Source organism: Vipera ursinii (assembly GCF_947247035.1).
Source record: "Vipera ursinii genome assembly, chromosome: 2".
In the NCBI taxonomy this organism is placed as follows: domain Eukaryota; kingdom Metazoa; phylum Chordata; class Lepidosauria; order Squamata; family Viperidae; genus Vipera; species Vipera ursinii.
The window spans coordinates 266,242,882-266,264,832 of NC_139513.1; the positions used below are offsets into that span (position 1 = coordinate 266,242,882).

Below are 21,951 nucleotides of genomic sequence, written 5' to 3' on the forward strand. Positions count from 1 at the left end.
TGGAGCCCCTAAACGAATAATTTCGGACAGGAGGGTACAATTCACAGCTAGGTTTTGGAGGAGCTTTCTTAAATTACTTGGATCATCTCAAGGTCTATCATCTGCTTTTCATTCATCTACTAATGGGGCCACGGAATCCGCTAACAAGATGGTGGAGCAACATCTCAGATGCTATGTTTCCTACCAACAAATCAACTGGACCGACCTCCTTCCTTTTGCAGAGGTGGCTTACAATAACTCTGTTCACAGCTTCACGCTTTTCAGAGTAGCCACAGGAAAAGAAATCAGCCCAATACCTGAATACCCCCAGGTGCCCTCTGCTTCTCAGACACTTGATCAATGGGTGAAGGGGTGGGAAGACGTTTGGAGAGCCATGAAGACTGCTTTAAAAAAGACTTCCGAGATCTATAAAAAGCAGGCAGATAAAAAGAGGGCTCCTCAAAGAACATTACAAGTTGTGGAAAAGGTTTATCTGTCGACTAAATATTTACGCCTCAAATTACCCAGTAAGAAATTAGGACCGAAATTCTTGGGGCCTTTCTCCATTGTGAAGATCATTAACCCGGTCATAGTAGAATTAAAACTCCATAGGCTTTTAGGGAGAGCTCACCTGTCTTCCATTGCAGCTTGTTGAAACCTTTTCGGGGTTCTACTTTAAGGCCTCCCCCTACGAAGGCTCCCGGACCCCTCATGGTAGCGGGTCAGAAATGCAGGCCGGAGCTCCATTCTCAACTGCAGAATGAAGCTTCTGCTTTGGCCGCAGAAGAAATGGGCCAGCGAGGCATGTGTCAATCTATGGGAGGCCTGGCTGCAATGGTAAGCTCCAATCCCCCACCCCTGCCCTAGCTTGATTTTTAGGCATGCACCTAGCCCCCAAACTAGGGGTCATTTTTGGAATAGGGCTTATATTAGGCCCACCTTCAAAAAATCAAACTAGGGCTTATTTTCGGGGTAGGTCTTACTTTTGGGAAAACATGGTAGTAGACCAGTGAAATGCTGTGGACATAATATACTTAGGCATTCAACAAAGTAAACCACAACCTACTTCTTGGTAAACTAGAAAAATGTGGGATAAACAGCATCACCACTAGATGGATTTGTAACTGGCTGACAAACTGTACTCAACAAGTAGTCTTTAATGATACTACAGGAAGCAGTGGAATAACACAAGGTTCTATCTTTGGCCCAGTACTCTTCAATATCTTCATAAATGACTTAGATGAGGGAATAGAAGGGGAACATATCAAATTTGCAGATGACACTAAACTGGCAGGAATAGCCAATATTCCAGAAGATAAATTCAGGATCCCAAAAGATTGTAACAGACTTGAACAATGAGCCCTATCCAACAACATGAAATTTAATGTGGAGAAAAGCAAGGTTTTATACCCAGGCAGAAAAAACCAAAGGCACAAGTACAGAGTAGGTGAAGTGCAAAGAAGAATAACTAAGATAATTAAGGGCTTGGAGACAAAAAGAACGGTTACAGGAATTGGGTATGGCCAGTCTAGAGAAAAGAAGGACTAGGGGTGACATAATAGCAGTATTCCAGTATTTCAGGAGCTGCCAGAAAGAAGAAGGGCATCAACTTATTTTCCAAAGCACCAGAAGGCAAGACAAAAAACAATGGATAGAAACTAATCAAGGAGAGAAGCAACCTGGAATTGAGGAGAAAATTTCCAACAGTGAGCACAGAAGGCAAAAACAGCTTGCCTTCAGACGTTGTAGGTGTTTCATCACTGGGGTTTTGTAAGAAAAGACTGGACAGCCACCTATCTGAAATGGTATAGGTTGGACTAGACCTCCAAGGTCCCTTCCAGCTCTATTCTGATTGATTGATTGATACGTATGTGCTGTTGTACTAACTTTGAAGCTATACTTTTAATTGTGGCTCATCAAGCACATCTAACTTTGGAATGAAGATCTTTGAACAACCTGATACTATGCACTATGAGGAAAGCCAGAAAATGCTTTTAAACATAAAATTGTGCATGGTTTTATAACTCCTGGCTTAATCACTTCCAGAGTGGAATATGTTTATATAACAGTCTCTCAAATGAACTTAATCTTGATCCAAACAGAAAATTAAACCCTCATAATCAAAAATATTCAATCATCTAGCAGACAAGAACTAAATCAATTGAGTGAAGCTGCCAAATTGAGGTGAAAATGTGGTGGTTAAAAGGTGGACTCTCTCCCTATAATGGTGAAAGAAGAAAAACTGTTTCCTGCTGCATGACATTCTTGTTTCATATATTGTGAAAAACTTCTCAACATTCTTCATCTCATGAGTCTCAAGCTAACAGACCAGGATAATTTGGATTAACAAATATATCTTCTTTTGCATCTTTGTTTAAAACATAGATTCTCATTCCATATACCAGACAATTGTGCAACTTATTTTGCCAATTTGGAATATGTTAAATCTGGACCTAATTGATCTGTAGAATTTCTAAACTCTTTGTAGTTATATAGTTCTGCTAAACATAGGTAAAAGCTGAAGCAGGAATCTGCGGCCACCAAGGCATGTCTTTTCCCCCCAGAAGTCTGATTGATGTGAAAACTGACATGCACAAATGTGCCCACACATCTTCCCCTACCTCCTCTTTATCTCACATACCATGTACACAGTGACTGGGTTCATCCACTGAACTAAGCCAAATATTGCTTCATTTGGGCATATTGTGGTGTGTGACCTTGTATATACTGCATTAGCATTGCATACAAATCAGGTCTTGGTGGTTTCTTCAATAAACATGGCTCAAAATCCTGACTTAGCATTGTGAATGTGTGCAACATATATAATAGTAAGAGGCATGGATGTACATACAGGCGTGTTCTATCTTCCTTCTGAGGTCCCTGTTGATACAAGATGAGTACAGAGAACTTTGGAAAAGGAATGCGACAATTAGCAAAACATAATTTAAGCTTGGAAGGAGTAGAGTATACTAAAAAGAAAAAGTGATTCAATGTTCACTCTCTGGTATAAGAGGGAGGGAGGGAAAACCATGTCAGGCTTGCAAGATTCTGTTACTATAGCATGTAACCATAGGGTTCTGGTATTTTTTACAGAGTCTATTTCCTATCTTGGCCTACCCTGAAGAGCAGACATTGAAATATACGTTGGCATGGTTAATTGGCAGTGATATTATCAACTGCAGGACTATTTGGTAAAGAATGCTTATGGAGACTATTGGAGGCTAATTTTTTTTACTTCTTTTTCTAGTAATACTAATATCTGGAAAATGGAAATCTTGACATATGTTAATGGTATTCCTGGATTGTGATTTGGTCCCACAGAATGAATTAAGGAACTCTGAACTTTGAGTCAGAGCTTAGCTGTACAAATTCAGATCTCTTGTGTTGGGACATAATTAAGGGATATGCCTTGCAACATGCACAGCATTTCAGAATGGCAACAGCTTTTTCCTAAAAACGAAAGAAATGGCTCTCAGTCTTTCCACTATTAACAGAAAACAAATATGAAGCAGAAAGCAATTTAGTCTTGCACTCTTTCTATCTCTGCATCTTGTATCACTTGTATCATATTGGAAATGTGCTGTGTAGCAGCTAATGAGCAAATGTCTTCATTTCTTTGAGAAATTAAGCAACTCTCTATGTTAAAGGAGGGTAACTGAAGCTATAAACAAAAAAAGAGAAAAGAATGAAGCACAAAGGTTTCAGGAACTCCTCCTTAATAATGGTCATGAAACTACTTGCTGTTAAAATTATCAGCATTAGACACCTCAGTGCCAGCCAGCGCCAAGAAATGATGAGTAAATGGTGCAAATGTGCGAAATCCAGATGTGTCGTGTAGCAGAGGGTTATATAGGTTTTCACAGGGCTCCATCAACAGTCCTACAAATGTCATATTGGCATTTATGACCTGTGTTTTATATGCATTTTACATTGTATAGCTGTTATAGCGAGTCAACAGCACAACAAAGCAGACAGAAGCACTGCTGAGTTTCAGATGACAGTGGTATGTCCCAATAAGAGATTTTAAACTTTAGAATGAAACTCTACCCTATCAAATTTGCTTTAGATCTTTTAACAATACTTCCTCAAATGCCTTGTAAAATAGTAATGTCTGGTAGTAATTATCAAACACCATACACACTGTTTACAGTAGAGTTGTAATATTAAAAAAATGTTTTTGCACAGAGAAGTCAAATACGTCTGAAAAGTACCCAAATGTCTGCTGTATTCTATGCCAACAGGACAATCCAGCCAAAAATGTAGAAACAGAAGATTGCCAAATAAAAGAAAATATAACAAATTGGTAATGGCTTCTATCTTGACAGAAAATGAAAATTATACCTCAATGTGTGGCCACTCATGTGGACACAAAAGAATGTCTTACAGGCAATCATTTTATTTCAGATAACATACCCTGACAGTTATGCAAGGACTGCTGGCTGGGTTTCACTTTCCATAAAAACAGCAACCATATCCTACAAAATGGTTTACAATCATATAATTTATGCATCTCTCTCTCACACACCCTTCTCTCTCTCTCTCTCTCTCTCTCTCACACACACACACACACACAGACACACAGACACACACACACAATTTCAGTAAATCATCTCAAAGCACACTGCTATAGTTTTTGAGGAGTGGGTTGGAAGTCTACACTAAAAATTCCTTCAAAGATGCCACAATTGGATCCAGCCAGTCAACCTAGTTAAGGGCATTGAAGAGGGGAAAAAACTAATCTGAATCCAAAAATATTTTGTTCTTCCCAAACCAATCTCTCAACCAAAAAATTCTTTTAGGTTAGTGAAATTCCAAAAGACACAATCCTGAAACAACTTAATCTAGAGTATACAAAATAAACTTTTATTTGTGTGCATGTTCTCAGCAGTAGGCTAACTCTGATTAAGCCCTAGGATCAATATGTTGCTATATGAATGGGCCCTTGGTAAGAATCCTTGCTTTGTCTGTTTTCTTCTTTATTTTGTGCACTGGAATATTCCTTCAGTGGCTTAGAAATCAACAATGGACACTAAGATAGCATAAAAAAAAGAGAGAATTTACTAAATGGGTGGTGCATGAAAGTGTGTGTGAGGGGAGATTTTGTTTTAAAGAAACACACAGTATAAAAAGCAATCTCACCCACTAATGGAAAGCACTCCCAACTGCCATAATATTTCCTATAATGCATCGTATCTCTCAAACAGAAAAAGATTCCCTGTCCTGTTTTAGGCTTACTATAGTCTTGAAAATAAACCATGGTCTGATATACACAGTTTTACTTGGAGGGAGGGTGATATTACTGGTAGTGGGTTGCGTGTGTGTGTGTGCGCGCGTGTACATGTACTAGCGTGTATTAGCCTTGACTCCTGTTTTCAGAGTTGGCTTGCTGCTGCCTTCTAGGCTGAAAAAAAAAAGACTAGCACAAGTCATCCAGCTGGCTTTGTGCCCTAAGCAAGGAGTAGAATTCACAGTCTCCTGGTTTCTACTGGATTCCACTGGGACAGGATAGATTTTAACCCTATCATTCAACTTGTGTGATTAAGTAACAGTTAGGGTGGGTGAAGGATAAAGTTGCTTATAAACTTCACTAGTTCTGTGATGCAGGAAAGTTATTTTTTCTACACTATTAAGGAAGTGTAGTAAGGGAATGGCAATCTTTTTTAGGCTTATTTAAAGTGGAGATAAAGATAAAATCTATCCCTCAGTAGAGGAATTTTGTTAAGGAAAAATATCCTTGCATAAAACATCCTTGCATAAAACAAATTTGTTCATAAGTAGGTCATGGGAAGAGAAAATTAAAACATCCTGAAGACAGATTTTGAAAATACTTTCTATCCTCTATTTCGTACTTAAAGTTATTTTGAACTCATAAGTTTCTCACCATCCTTCATCATTCTCCACTTCAGGTTCAGGTACTTCATCTTCAGGTGTTTCTGATATTGCCTGGTTTAGTTTTGATTTGAATCGATCCAGTAACACCAATGTCTGGAATCAAAATATGATGCTTAACACATGCCCAACTCACTGTGCCTTACACAAAGATGCTTTTTCAAAAGGCAATTGGACTTTCTTTGTTCTTCCTTGAAGATGTTTTGTTTCTCATCCAAGAAGCTTCTTCAGTTCTGACTGAATGGTGGCGAAAGGAAGGATTTATATTTATATAACTTATATATAATTTATAACCAGGTTTGAGAGAGGGGTCAAAGAGGCCATCTACATTAAGATTGAAGGGCCCTCTCTCAACAGAAGGGGAGGCATATAACGCCACAAATCTCCTGTTTACAACACAGTCCTTTCAGCAATTCCAAGAAGGTTCCATACCCATTTACATTATTCAGGTGACCTGAGGGCACAGATAAACCTCCAAGTGGCCTCAATGACTCTCAGAATGAGTGTTAACGATCAGATGACTACGAGGAATATAAATCCCTCCATTCTCCACCATTCAATCAGAACTGAACAAGCTTCTTGGATGAGAAGCAAAACATCTTCCAACGAAAAACAAAGAAAGTCCAATTGCCTTTTGAAAAAGCACCTTTGGAACAACCATGACCTGGATGACTGAGAATCTCTAGACATTGTGCCTCACACAGTTTTAGTATTCACAATACAGAATTTGCAAAGTGCTGTATTTTGTGAAAAAACATGCTGAACTATATTTTTTTAATATGCTTATTTTATCAAATAATTTTTTGTCTATTACTCTTCAATGAATGTAATTCCAATGAATATTCTAGCTCTTCACTGGCTACATATAGTGAGGGGAAAAAGTATTTGATCCCCTGCTGATTTTGTACATTTGCCCACTGACAAAGAAATGATCAGTCTATAATTTTAATGGTAGGTTTATTTTAACAGTGAGAGACAGAATAACAACAAAGTAATCCAGAAGAACGCATTTCAAAAAGGTTATACGGTAAATTGATTTGCATTTTAATGAGTGAAGTATTTGACCCTTTCGTAAAACATGACTTAGTTGTTGTTGTTGTTGTTAGTTGCGAAGTCATGCCCGACCCATAGCAACCCCATGGACAACGTTTCTCCAGGCCTTCCTGTCCTCTACCAACTTCTGGAGTCCATTTAAGCTCATGCCTACTGCTTCAGTGACTCCATCCAACCACCTCATTCTCTGTCGTCCCCTTCTTCTCTTGTCCTCAATCTTTCCCAACATTAGGCTCTTCTCCAGTGAGTCCTTCCTTCTTATTAGGTGGCCAAAGTATTTGAGTTTCAAATTCAGGATCTGGCCTTCTAAAGAGCAGTCAGGGTTGATCTCCTTTAGGACTGAATGGTTTGATCGCCTTGCAGTCCAAGGCACTCGCAGGAGTCTTCTCCAGCACCATAATTCAAAAGCCTCAATTCTTTGGTGCTCAGCCTTTCTTATCGTCCAACTTTCACAGCTACGAGAAGCTCATGGTCTGAGCCACATTCAACTCCTGCTCTTGTTTTTACTGACTGTATAGAGATTTTCCATCTTTGGCTGCAGAGCACATAGTCAATCTGATTTTTGTGTGGACTGTCTGGTGATATCCACGTGTAGAACCGTCTCTTGGGTTGTTGGAAAAGAGTGTTGGCCATGACCATTGTATTCTCTTGACAAAATTCTGTCAGCCTGTGCCCTGCTTCATTTTGTACTCCAAGGCCAAACTTGCCTGTTATTCCGGTTATCTTTTGGCTTCCTACTTTAGCATTCCAATCCCCCATGATGATAAGGACATCATTTTTTGGTGATAGTTCTATAAGGTGCTGTCCCTTTGATGCAGTGAAGTTATCCTGTCCCCTTAGCAGAAAAACACTCCGAAAGCATAATGTTTCCACCTCCACGTTTGACGGTGGGGATGGTGTTCTTGGGGTCACAGGCAGCATTCCTCCTCCTTCTAACAGAGCGAGTTGAGTTGATGCCAAAGAGCTCGATTTTGGTCTCATCTGAACAGAACACTTTCACCCAGTTCTCCTCTGAATCATTCAGATGTTCATTGGAAAACTTCAGACGGGCCTGTACATGTATTTTCTTTGAGCAGAGGGACCTTGCGGGCGCTTCAGGATTTCAGTTCTTCATGGTGTAGTGTGTTTTCTTGATGACTATGGTCCCAGGTCCCTTGAGATCATTGACAAGATCTTTCCGTGTAGTTCTGGGCTGATTCCTCACCATTCTCATGATCACTGAAACTCCACGAGGTGAGATCTTGCATGGAGCCCCAGACCAAGGGAAATTGAGTTATTTTGTATTTCTTCCATTTGCGAATAATCACACCGTTGTCACCTTCTCACCAAGCTGCTTGGCGATGGTCTTGTAGCCCATTCCAGCCTTGTGTAGGTCTGCAATCTTGTCCCTGACATCCTTGGACAGCTCTTTGGTCTTGGCCATGGTGGAGAGTTTGGAATCTGATTGATTGATTGCTTCTGTGGACGGGTGTCTTTTATACAGGTAACAGGTTGAGATTAGGAGCACTCCTTTTAAGAGAGTGCTCCTAATCTCAGCTCGTTACCTGTATAAAAGTCACCTGGGAACCAGAAATCTTGATGATTGATAGGGGATCAAATACTTATTTCACTGATTAAAATGCAAATCAATTTATAACTATTTTGAAATGCGTTTTTCTGGATCTTTCTGTTATTATTCTGTCTCTCATTGTTAAAATAAACCTACCATTAAAATTATAGACTGATCATTTTCTTGTCAGTGTGCAAACGTACAAAATCATCAGGGGATAAAATAATTTTTTCTCTCACTGTAGATATCTATATTATATTTTATATTGTAAGCTATACCTTACAATACAAACATACTGTAAGGTGTAGCTCATGTTTGCACGCATTTATAGGTATTGGAATGTTCCTACACACAAAAAAATAACTTATGACAGAATTATTTATCCATTGAACTGTGCTGCTAGGGAACACCTGATTTCACTTTTGTTCCAAAAGGAATAATCATTTCATTGAATCAAATGTATTCAGGTACTAATAGTGATGAGCCTATTCACCGCAATTATTTAAAATATTCATACACTGAACATGAGTGTATGAACCAACAATCATTACAGTGTGCTTTCAAAGAGGTAGTCTTCTACTAAGACACTTTCACTAGCTGTAAAAAAAGTTTGGAATATAGCTCTGTGAAGATGCAGTATGCTGCTTAAAAAGTATAAAGAATAATTCCAGCCTTCTGCTTTCACTATTCTGCTATGGTATCAAGACCATAGATTTGTTAATACGCTTTAAAATTAATGGTAAATTGTAAAAAGATGAAATAAAACTGAACTCCTCCCTCTCCCCCTTCTCCATAATGCAAAATAACAGACTTGTCTTAGATATTTCTGTAACTATAATTGAGTAGATTACTTAGTTTGGTCTGATCTTTTTTTTCCCCTTTTGGGTAAATATGATACTTACCTGATCTTCACGAGACGATCCTTTCTTTGGCTGCTGCTTCCTCAATTCTTCATATTTCTTCTTTTCTTCAAGATATTCTGCAACAATGCTGTTTGGAGCAGCTTCCTCTTCTCCATTTAGAAACCAAAGAAAACACATATTTTATTCAAAGATAATTGTGATACTTAAGTTTACATTACTCGTTTTCATATACATCTTACTGCTTTTTCAAAAAGCAACTGGAGTTGTTGTTTTTTTCTTGAAGATGTTTCGCTTTTTATCCAAGAAGCTTCTTCAGCTGTGGCCAAATGGTGGAGGATGGAAGGCTTTATATTCCTTGTAGTCATCTATCTGCTCATTAGCATTTTTTCTGAGAGCTGTTGAGGCCATTTGAATATTTATATGGGACCTCACTGGAATAATGCAAATGGGTGTAGAACCTTCTTGGAACTGCTGAAAGGATTATACTGTAAACAGAAGATAGGTAGTATTGTTTCTCTCCCCCTCTGTTGAGAGAGGGCTGTTCAATCTTAACATAAATGACCTCTTTGACCCCCTTTTTAAAACAGCAGTCCTTCCTGTCCAGAATAGGGACTCTGCTGTCTTTAAAAGAGTGACCTTTGTCTTTCAAACGTAGATGAACTGCTGAATCTTGTCCTGATGGGTTTGATCTCCTATGTTGTGCCATTCATTTGTGTAGAGATTGTTTGTTTCTCCAAAACACAGATGTGTACATGTCTCACAGCATTGTACTGCATATATCACATTGTTTTATCCTTGAGGTGGACAAGCTTCTGCTTTAGTGTATTTTTGGGTTTGAAGTGTGTCTGTATATTGTGTGGCTGAAAATCCCCCTGAATTTATTCATTTCATATATTGCAGGAATATCTGAAAAGCTCAGGAGGATTTTCAACCAACACAATATGCAGACACACTTCAAACCCCAAAATAAAGTCCAGTTGCCTTTTGAAAAAGCACTTTTGGGACAAGCATGACTTGGATGACTGAGAATCTCCATAGACATACACACAGCGGTGGGATTCAAATTTGTGAACAACCGATTCTCTGTGTGGATGCTGCTTCTAGAAGTCCATTCTGGGCCTGGACAACAAAAAATTAGCTACCAGTTCTACCGAACTGGTGTGAACTGGCTAAATCCCACCACTGCAAACACATTTTATAAAATATTAACTTATTACAGTGCAACCTTATGCATGTTTATTCAGAAGACTCCAGTTTGACAAACTGAAATCCAGGCAATTAACAAATGACTGATAATCAGGGTAAAAACAGTCTTTATTGATTTAGAACTTCTAGAATCATTCAACCATCAATGTTCTGTGGATAATATTACCCAGTGTTCTGTACCAGCCTGCTACCGGCCCTGCAGAAAAGGCAACCCCTTTACAAACGGCAAGAGGCTGGAATTACGTCTGCCAAATTTATTACTACAAAAACAAACAAGACACGAACCAAGATACAGGAGCGGTTGCTTTCAGCAAACCAGCCCTCCCCACACATTCCCCTTATAAAGAGTTCAGGGCGTGGCTTCTCTCTGCCTCCTTCCGAGAAGCCCCATTGCCTTCCTCTGTTTACTCCTAATTGACTGCCTCCTGCATCGGGCGTCCTTGAACAGGGCCAGCTGTGGGTCATCTTCATCCACACTGTCAGGCTCACACAGCTGGGTCTCCATGGTGACCAAGTGGGAGAGGCCTGCCTGAGGGCTATCATCAGCAAGATCTTCAACCCCCTCAGCAAGGTCTTCAACACCCCCCTCCTCCTCTGAGTCGTCCAACCCAACTGCCGAACCCATAGGCTGACCCTGAATCACAACACCCAGAGACAGGCAGGCAGGGAGGCAGACAGATAGAAATACACACATATACACATTCTCTCTCTCCCAGGTAAGCCAAAGAGGAAACCCAGCCAACTGAGCTAATTCTACTTTATTATATTAGCTACATTAACAGAATTTTTCAAATCTGAAAGTACAAATCTCCTACTATTTTCTTTATAGCCTGAGAAACTTGAGAGGGTATTGGTATAGGTTCTCCTGCTTGAGCAGGGGGCTGGACTAGAAGACCTCCAAGGTCTCTTCCAGCTCTATTCTATACTAAAACAAATGAGATAATATGTAAAGACCTTAAATTAGAGGTTGAATAAGTGTCTCCTAAGTGATGACTAGATTTAAGATAATGTTCTCTAACCCAGTGCACATTGTTCAATAATATACAGGAACCAAATTTTAAAAATTAAGAAAAATCCAAATGTAATATAATGCAATTGATTTAAGAAGGGTGATAAGTACTTAAGAGGAAATCACATGGTCACATTAAAACCAGCACTAGATCATGCAGATAAGAAACAAATGCTTCCTTTATCTGCAAGATGAGATTTCCTGCTTTCAGTAATGCTTTATCTTAATCTAAATTACTCTTTTATTTAGTGCCCAAGATTAGCCCTATAGGTTGTTGAATGGTCTTCAGGACTTGCCTTTTTAGCAATAGGCTGTTTTAATCTAATATTCAGTAATAACTCTTGACAGCATCCCTGTTTAATCCTGTTATTTTATCTGAGAAAACCACAAATGAATACAATAATGAGAAGTACATTTTCCTCCTCCTAACACAAAATTAGGCATCAAGAATATTTAAAAACTGTTGGCACTTGTGCTTTTGCTGTTCTGATCTCTAACTTACCTGCTGTGGAAATTTAGAAATAAGAAGCAGAAAACCAAATGTGTATGAAGGACTAAACTTGTGCTGAGCCTTGGATTCACTATTTCAATATTTTTGTATAAGTTTATTAAAGAATCATCACTTGTATCTATGGATAAGTATATTATGGATACATTTTGAGAGTGATTCTGGGGTTCCCAGTTACTATTGTTATATGAAGATTTCATGTGACTGCAACTCTCTGATTTCCTGCTGGCTTATGTGTGGATGCTGTAACATGATAAGTAAGGAGGTCCAGTTGTAATTACCACTTGTTCAATACCATCATAATTTCAAACAGTCACTGAATGAGTGGTTGTTAAACAAGGTTCATTTTTATATAGTATATTGCCAGCATTCAAACAGTCCCTAAAATTTCCAACAATAAAACATACAAACCAAAACAGAAAACCAAATAAAGCACCATTACCCATGGAAAATAGGAGTGATTTATAAAAATAATAAAGGCAGTATAAAAATCAAATGAATGAATGAATGAATAAATAACACTAATATAATATGCAAACACCAGGTCTTCCTAGATAAAGGCACACCAGGCATTGTGCTCTGCTTTTGAACCAGGATCTCTCTTCATAACAAATGGTTGGAGACTGGATGATGGGTATTTAATACAGTATAGCAAGGAACAGAGAAGTCCTCTTTGGAAAGAGGCATACCAGCGCCTCTTTAAAGGCAGTCAGGACCATTCTGCCCCATCAAACCTCCTGTCCCACTTATTCGGCATGAAGGAGCCAGGAGAAACAAAGATCAAAAATATAGATTGAAGCTTGTACTGCGGAACATTCTGTCTAATTGGTCACAGCCCACGGGTCTCAAACCTGGGCTGTCCGTTTTCCAGCTGACAAGCTCAGTGACTTTAACCGCTTAGCCACCATGCTCCCGTTATATCAGACATGTCAAACTCGTGACGTTGCGTGACGTATCGGAGCTTTTTCCCCATTGCCGGCAATGGGGTGGGCGCGGTTTCCTTGTGATGTATCTGGCCTGAGGAACAGCAGTTTGACACCCCTGCGTTATATTGTACTTTTCCTCAATCAAATAACAGCTCCAATTTCTTTTATTTCTTGGATAAACATTTTCAGTTTTATTGTTATTTATTATATGGACATGTACCTGCTGAATCAGGTTTACAACAGGTTTTTCAGGTAAACCTTATCAGCAAAATCAAAGTAATTAAACTGCTTGCTAATCCTTGAGTCTGAGTCTTCCTTTCAATTCACAGAAACACTGTGGGGAAAGGAAACAATATACTGTATACAAAGGAGATGCCAGAAACAAGGATAAAGAACATTTTAAATAGAGAAGGGTGTCAAATGGTGGTGACCTACCACTGCAGCTTTCTACAATTTAAAACATTTAACTTATTATGTTCAGGCTTTCCTTTTTCTTTTCTGATAGAGAGAATGAGAGAAAAAAGGAGTAAAAGAAGGAATGTTCTCTGTGTCAGGAAAGTCAAAGGGCTCCAAAAGGGAGAATTGACAATTTCATTGTAATTACAGTAAAGGCTTACATAGCATAATTCCTATATTTTAGTGGAGTTTGCTTTGACGTTGTACATAAGCAGGCATATTTGCTAAGATTATAAAACAATAAAAAGATACCTCTAGGACTATTTCTCATCATTCTAATATTTTCATATTTTTCTATAAATGTAGTTGATGAATACAGTGTTAGAACTGGCATAGAGATTGTATTCAAATACCTCTTCAGTGAGTAGGAATATGGGTCAATCATTATAATCTGAATTTACCACATATGGAAGAATGTCCAATTTATATAAAAAGTAGGAAATTCATGTAATAATAAAATATATGAACATCAAGAAACTATAAGGTTGGGAGAAAAAAAACCCAGAGTTGTATTTTTATTTAATTATTTACATCCCAACTGCTAGTCCTATGAAGGATCTCAAAATATAATTTCTCAGAATATAATTTCTCAGAATATCTCAGAATATAATTTCAAATTACAAAATTAAAACAGTTCTAATTAAAATAATTTTGATTAAATGGAAAAAAAGAGAAAAGAATAACAAACAAGTGAAAAGAAAAAACTGTTGCAACAAATGTCAAATATACAAGGAATAGTGAGTGAGCAGTTGGTCAATCTCCTTAAGAAATTAAAAAAGAGAGAGTTACTACTAAGAATGCCCTTGTAGATCAAAATAAATAATCTTCCTGAGAGAAGCTTTCAAAGTATTTGCACTTCCTAAGACATTTAAAATATTTTTTTAACAATACGTCTTCCTGATCTTATGAGCTAGAATGCAACAGTGTTCTTACAACATAGACATATTTCAAAGAAAGGACATTACTGATGGGCCAAAATATGATAACAAAGTAGTATTAAGAACATGTACTATATGCTCACATCTAATAAGCAGGTTGTGATCTGTCCCCAGACACTTGTTTTCCTCATATATATATCTTATATATAATAATCTAATAGGACAGTGTTGACAAGTAGTGAAGCACTGCCAACTCTTTTCTAAAAAGAAAATGTGAAATTACTGCTAGCCCAAGAGTATTTGCTTTTTAAAAAACAAGAAAATAATACACAATATGATTGTGGGGAAAAATATCATATTTAGTTTTAAAGTACATCACAATAGCTTTGAAGACAAGGGACTCATAAAACTCAAAATTAATAGACATAAACGTAGACAATGTATCAGGATGTGCAGTAATAAAACTATGTAATTGAAAAGAATAAGCCATCTGATTGCATTAAAATATTTGTAAATGGTCAGATCTACAGATCTCCATGCACTAACTGGCACATTTAAACCAGGACAATGGTTGTACCATAAAAAGAGAGCATGGGGAAGGAATCTGTAGAATAAGGATGCAGTATTTCAGTTATTTGGCTTGAAAGTAGACTTGCATTCTGATATTTATCATTTTATAACTTAATCATACCAATAATCCCAGTGTATGAATAAGTACATAGTTTGCAGCTGATAAGGACTATTCGGAATGCTTTGTTTGTGTTTGAAAAAACAAGACAGTTCTGATTTTGTGCAAACCTAGGAAAATGGCCAGGAGCCAACATTGTAAACATGTATAGGATAAGACAGAAAATGCGAGATTTTTTTTAAAAAAAGTATCAATAAAGTTCATTGCAGCACCTCTCTGTTTTTGTCACCTATCTTTGATCATCTCCAAAAGACACAAAATATTTGACTTTGTCTTTCTATAAATTATACAGATAGCATTCTATGCCTTTCATAGACATAATATAATAGGACACAGTAATTGAAAATGTTGGTCAAAGAGTATTCAAACATATCGATAGTTCTGCTCATATTTTGTTTAAAACATTGAAACATAGAAAATGGATGGCAGAAAAAAAACCTTGTCGTCTATTGAGTCCACCCTTTGATAAATTTTACACACACAGACACACACACACACACAGACACACATACAAACACACACACACACACACTGCAGCCTAGAGCAGGATATGAAAACTGTTAATTTAACAAATGTTGAATTTTATTCTTTGTCTTTATTCCCAAAACTCAAACTGCTTTTACTCTACATTTTTGCAATTCACAAAAGAGATTGTTTTGATAATGCACCAGAAAAGGGAACTGACTAAGGAATAGAACCTTTGTGTAAATCTTTATTTGTATAGGACAAAGTTTTATTGGATGTTAATCTGAATCAAACACTTATATTCAAAGCCACAAAAAATGGTTGAAAAATATAATTTAGAGGGGTTTCTAAGCAAACAAATAAATCTACCATATTTTGGATCAACCAGGTCAACAAAGCAATTCAGACTAATTTATGGCAAGCTATTACAAGCAGAAAAAAACAAAATAAAACAAGTATATCCTCACTACTGTACATAAATGGGAAAAGTCTGTGCTATTGAATTTGTGCCCAGAGTTAACAGATATTCCAGCTGAATTGCCAAAATAACTGGGGAAGAATCCCTCATGAACCCTGGAACCACCAGTACTTTACTAAACCTTATGCATTTCTCTTGCTTATAATCCAATACGGTGCTTTTGGGCATTCTCTTCCAATGATTGCCAGAAATTTCCCTTTTTAGCTTCTTAAGAATTCAAATGATAGATTTGTTTCTATCTTTTTCATGTATCCATTTCCATTGGATTTGGTGAGCAATAGTCTATCTGCATCTGCTGGAATGCCCCTTTTTTCCTATAGCACAAGATCGCCAGTCTGCATACTTACTTGTGTAACGTCAATATATTAGACATATAACTACAAAATTAATGGCTTCTTTAGGTTTACTATGAACATAAAGATACAGGTTTACCCTGTGAATATGTGTAGAGCTTATTCTTTTTTCTTTTCACTCAAACAAAATCAGGAATAATTATCATAATAATTAGTATAATATCCAGGATACATATTCTTGATGCAACAGATCAAAATTTGTAAACCTGTAAAAACTAGTGTAACGCTGGCTTGCAGTGTTTACTTTCTGCATGAAAGGAATAAGTAAAGTGGGAATAATTGGGCTTATATGTACCAGCATGCTACTGATGAACAAGAAGTCAGATCAAGCAGAAATGTGCTTTTCCCAGGGGGAAAAGGGTATGTCTAATTGCTGATTTGATCTTCAAAAATGTATCTTTAATAAATCTGTTAAATTTCAATGTACCCCAGTTTGCATAATTTTAAGAGATGGTACAAAGCACCATCAATAACCTCACCATTTAAATTAGATTCATGAGGTTTTTAATGAGGCTTCTTCCTTTTTTTAAAAAAAAATCAGATTGTTTAGCTGCAGTATTATAAAACAACAAAAACAGAAAAGAGTAACAAACACAATATTTTATGTCTCCTGCTGTCACATTAGCAAAAAATCCTTAAGCAATTGAAACTGGGAATCAATTTAACTGTCAAAGAAGATGACTGGCAAAGAATGAGCCACACATTACATGAGAATGTTATGCTCTCCTAAAGGGTTTGAAAGCACAGTGACAGTGATCATTACTTAATTAAGTAACAGGATTCCCTCTCCCCTCTCCCTGCTAATATGTGGTTGCTGAAATTTATCATTCTAGGGAGGCAAAACTCAGTCACCCCTAACCCATTTAGAATAAACTGTTCTGAAAATCAGCATCAAAATTAGCTTTTCTTAGACAAAGCTGAACAATATTTCTTAATAGCTTAACATGCTTTATAACAGCGTTTCCCAACCTTAGGAACTTGAAGATGCGTGGACTTCAACTCCCAGCTATGCTGGCTGGGGAATTCTGGGAGTTGAAGTCCACGCATCTTCAAGTTCCTAAGGTTGGGAAACGCTGCTTTATAAGAAATGTATCTATTTAGTGAAATACAATTGCAAGAAGTAATACTTTGCTTCATCTTTTACCTTCAAGCGGACTCTCTTTCACTTTTGAGGGATTTTCTTCTTTATTTTGCTTTGCCTTCATTAGTTCACGTTTCAACTGGCGAACTTCCTTCCGTAGTTCCTCACTGCACAGAACAATGTTTAGATAAATTCAATTTTCTTAAAAAAAATAAAGTCAGGGGAAAATAGACACAAAATTAATAGTTGAATCTGTATTCAGACATGATAATCATAATTTGATTTTTTGAGTGAAGTCAACAGTCTTCAGCCTATGCAATTTCACAGGCAGAAACTCTGTTTATATAACAGTAAACAGAACTACAAATTTAAAAAAAAACACATCTTAAATGGACGTTATAAAAGGTTCTGAAAGTTCACTAAGTCCAAGCCAGTAAAATTTTTCAGCTGCTTTTTGAAACAACTGAAGCAAATAAGCATATGAATTGACTACTTAGCACATTATTTAAATATAGGATTATCACTGAACATACTAATGAGTATTTCCCAGTGGATACTCTGAAGGCTGCATATATCTCCAAAGCTTTTTACAAAATGATCTGGCACTCCAATTCCAAAATTAATTTACAAATAACCAAATTGCAGAGGTAAAATTTCCTAGTGATTATCAATAAAACCAAAGGAAAAGGGCATGTCAGCCTTTGTTATACACAAAGAAAGATGAACATTTAGCAGCAAATAAAAGAAATTGCAACAGCAATCTCAGGTGGCATATAAATTTAATAAATTATCATTATCTTCACCTTCATCATCATCTGCCATGTTTTTAGCTTCAATTTTATGTATATTTAATCTATAGGATCCTTTTGTTCCCTCTTTCACTTTCCAATACTAAAAGTTATTTTCTAGTGCCAAGTTCTCCAAAGTCTCAGTATTTATACATATTTGAATTGTAAACTAGTCTATGAAATCTCACAAAAAGCAGAATTTAAAGTCAATTTAAAAAAAAAAATCAGCAGAAGCTATAAAGTGAAGGGATACAGGTATGATGGCAAAATTATCCTGTTAACCCCAGGGTATTTTGTTGGATACAATAGAGAGGCTTCTGTATTGTTGTCTATTCTATGCTTGGAACTTCTATGGGTAAACTAATGACCTCACATCCAGGGATTATCAGTCTGGATAATTCATTCAGAATTTACCACTATAGAGTTAAAGAGCATTACTCAAGAGAAGGCAGCCAAGTCTGAAATAATAGATGCATTAAAGGGCATTGTCAGTGCTGTGGGGTTAAGCTAACACAGCACATTCCAGGATTAGCTCTGACTGTAGCTATTTGCTCTAAGTTTTCATAATGGTAATTCAACTTCATTTTAATAAATAAAAGCAACAATGACAAAATAAGACTTAAACAAAAGATTTGCATTTCTTTTCTTATTTGAAACCGAATACTTATAAGAAGTTATGTTATCCTTAGATGACATCAGTGGCTTATTTTATTCCTGCATATTGCAGGAATAAAAATAGAAGTCACTAAGCTGTCTAGGGCTCTAGGCAAAAAAAGAAAAAAAAATGCTGGGTGGAAATCTAATGCTGTAGTTCTATGTGTATTTACTAGAGGAATAAGCTAAACTGATCTCAAATGGGATTTTCTTCTGAGTAAGAATGCATATGACTACATATACACGATAACATTGTTTTTTTTTTTTTGTGGGTGTGAAACAGCACTGTGGATTTATTGACACTGACTTTAAAACTCACTCCCCAGCCACAAGAAATCACTGAAATTGCATTTCTCTGAGGAGGTCCCAATATCTCAATGAGATGTCAGCACTCCCAACATTCTTTCTGAGAATGCTGACTGCAACATTTGCATATCTGTAGTGTACATTTGCTCTTTTTATTTACAGCACAACTCAAATAGAAAATGGTGATTTTTTAATGCATTCAGCTTGCACCAACCTCAACTAAGTATGTTAAGGTCTTACTGATTTGGATTGTAATGTTACTTAGCTGCTTAAACTCTTCCTGAAAATTATCCAAAATTGAAATTGTAACTATTCTCAAGGTTGTGTTTTTATTTGGGGGGAACTTTCTTCATGAGTTGTTTTGCACAAAACATTAATTGCAAAACAACTCATGAAGAAAGTTCCCCCCAAATAAAAACACAACCTTGAGAATAGTTACAATTAACTAAATGTTACTTGATTTAATCAGTGGGTTTAGTACACTCTTTTGAAGCTTGATGTATTTGAAAAATAATAAAAATATTTGGTTATTGCTACTTCAAGTATGACTTCAGTAGGTCTCATAGTTTGACTAGGAGAGAAATTTCATGTTGATTATCAGCTATACAGACATTTTCTTCTTTTAATTTAATTAAGTAAATATAGATGTTGGGAAGATGAATTGGTTGTTAACTGCACAAACAATTAAGTCAAGTGTGTTCTTGATTTGGGATGTTGTTAAGAGAAGCCACTTAACTATTCCCTCATTTCTCCTATTTAAAATCATACTTGATGTATAAGAGATGATTATCAACTCTACAAAACTTTCTTTTAAAATTTATTTAACTAAATGTAGACGTTGGGAAGATGAATAGATTGTTAGTTGTGCAAATACCCCAGTCAGGTGTGTTCCTGGGCTGAGATGTTGGAAAAGAATAGTTTCTTAGCTATTACCTCATTTCCCCTTTCAAGAATATACTTGATTTGTATATTCATGCTCTATAATAGAGATGGTAATCAGGGACTATTGAATATAAAAGTAAAAAATTAACCTCTGTATTGAGAATGTATAGATATATGCATAAAAATTTAACATTGCACTCTCAAACATAATGTGCAAAAACAATATATTTGGTTGTACATTCTTTGGAAATCTTTTATTACTGGAAATAATAAATAAATAAATAATAAAGCAAAGTGAATCATGATTAATAGGTAGGTATTTCTGGGATAAATGTCATGGGAGAAAGGCTTTTTTTCTTTGTAGACATCAGCATGTGCAAAAAATAAAAGAGAATGTCCTTTACTCTGAACCATGTGAAAATATAGCCAATATTAGTGCATAGACGGATAAAATAATTATATTTCAAAATATAATGATAGTAAGAATTTAATAATGGTGGCTATCAGTTTTTATTATTTAAAACAGCATAAATAATTATTAATCAACTGTCTGGTGTGAAAGTAGACTATTGTTCAGTACAGTTTTAAATTATTGATTTAATCACCTGTTTTAATGTTTTTCAACCTGTTTTTTCAATCTATTAATACTGTTACATAACAGTTTTTTAATTTAGAATATTTGGTTGCTTTGAGAAAGCTCACCTCAAAAGATAGCACAAATATATTAAAAATAAAATAAATAAAAATAAAATAAAATGAGGAATGACACTTTAATGATTGCAAGAAAGTTACTATAGGGAGCACAGATTATTCTGAGAATGAGACACCTCAAAGAAAACAATTCTTGGAATATTCAATTGTTCTGATTAACTCAATTTTATTTTACATCATGCTAATGACAATCATGAGAAAACTAAAACTGGATCGCAAAGCATAGGCCAAGAGAGGTTTATTAATCAGTGACATGTGTATATAAGCCCCTTTATTATTTGCTTGATGTATATCATCTCTTTTTATCAGGAACTCCCCATTTTCATTAATAAGAAAAGCTCTGTGATGTAGGTTGGGATGAAAGAGTCCAATTGGCTCAGTGTTAACCAATAAACGTGACTGATGGTAAACTTAAAGCCCAGTCTCACCAGTCTCCTCCAATATCTTAATTACCACACCACACTGGCTCTTTTAATGTCTTATTTATTATTTTAATAAATACTCATCCACTGACAGAGGCCATGGTTTTTGCCTGGGGGAAAAGTGTAAAGAAGCATATTATACTGCCAGCTATTTGAGAATATTTTTTATGTGTAAAAAAAGTATTTGAGCTGCATATGTGTGTTGATACGCTTGTAATGTCCACTGTTCACTATTTTCTGGATTACTGTAGCTTTTGAAATGAATTCAAGATTAAACCCTTACAATTATCTATAAGAATAAAAGTTACCATTGGGAAATACTTTCCTGGTATGCATGTTGTTGTGAAAAGTTTCCAAGAACAAGTGCCATAGCAAATTTTCGCTTATCGTGTATAAGAGTATTGCTTTTACATTTTTAGAAAATAGATGCTGTTACTGCATATTTTAATGTTTTTTCTTGATATGACTCATGCAGCAAAAAAAGTACACCCTCCTCCAAGTTTTCCTGAATTTCAAATAACCATACCCAACCAACATAACTAGCAAATGGGTACAAAGGTTGTAGAGCAAAGCATAAACCACTCCAAAATGAGACTTGTCTCAAAGAAGAGATCCCACACATAAATTCTACACTAAAATGAGCAAAAATATAAACCCAGAAACTGGACTGCTAATATTTCACATTAAAATCTCTCAAATGTTGCTGAATTACATTACCTGCCTATCATACTTAACAGAGACTTGCCACCAAGGCTGTGCATTTGGCTGACTTCAGCAGATTGGGGCATGAAACCTCTCCCTAACCCA

The 21,951-nt window shown here is 36.3% G+C and overlaps 1 protein-coding gene across 2 annotated transcripts in view; it reads right to left on the bottom strand.

Annotated features, from left to right (window-relative positions):
- CWC27 (CWC27 spliceosome associated cyclophilin) overlaps positions 1-21,951 on the bottom strand; it is a 130,265-nt gene that overhangs the window by 18,108 nt on the left and 90,206 nt on the right. The window contains exons 11-13 of one of the 2 annotated variants that reach the window (XM_083357295.1): positions 17,445-17,548; positions 9,373-9,479; positions 5,861-5,964 (exon numbers count right to left, since the gene is read on the bottom strand). In XM_083357295.1, the coding sequence (XP_083213421.1) occupies positions 5,861-5,964; positions 9,373-9,479; positions 17,445-17,548 (315 nt within the window). Of the gene's footprint in view, positions 1-5,860; positions 5,965-9,372; positions 9,483-17,444; positions 17,549-21,951 lie in introns of both variants that reach the window. The other variant, XM_083357294.1, reaches the window with a different exon arrangement.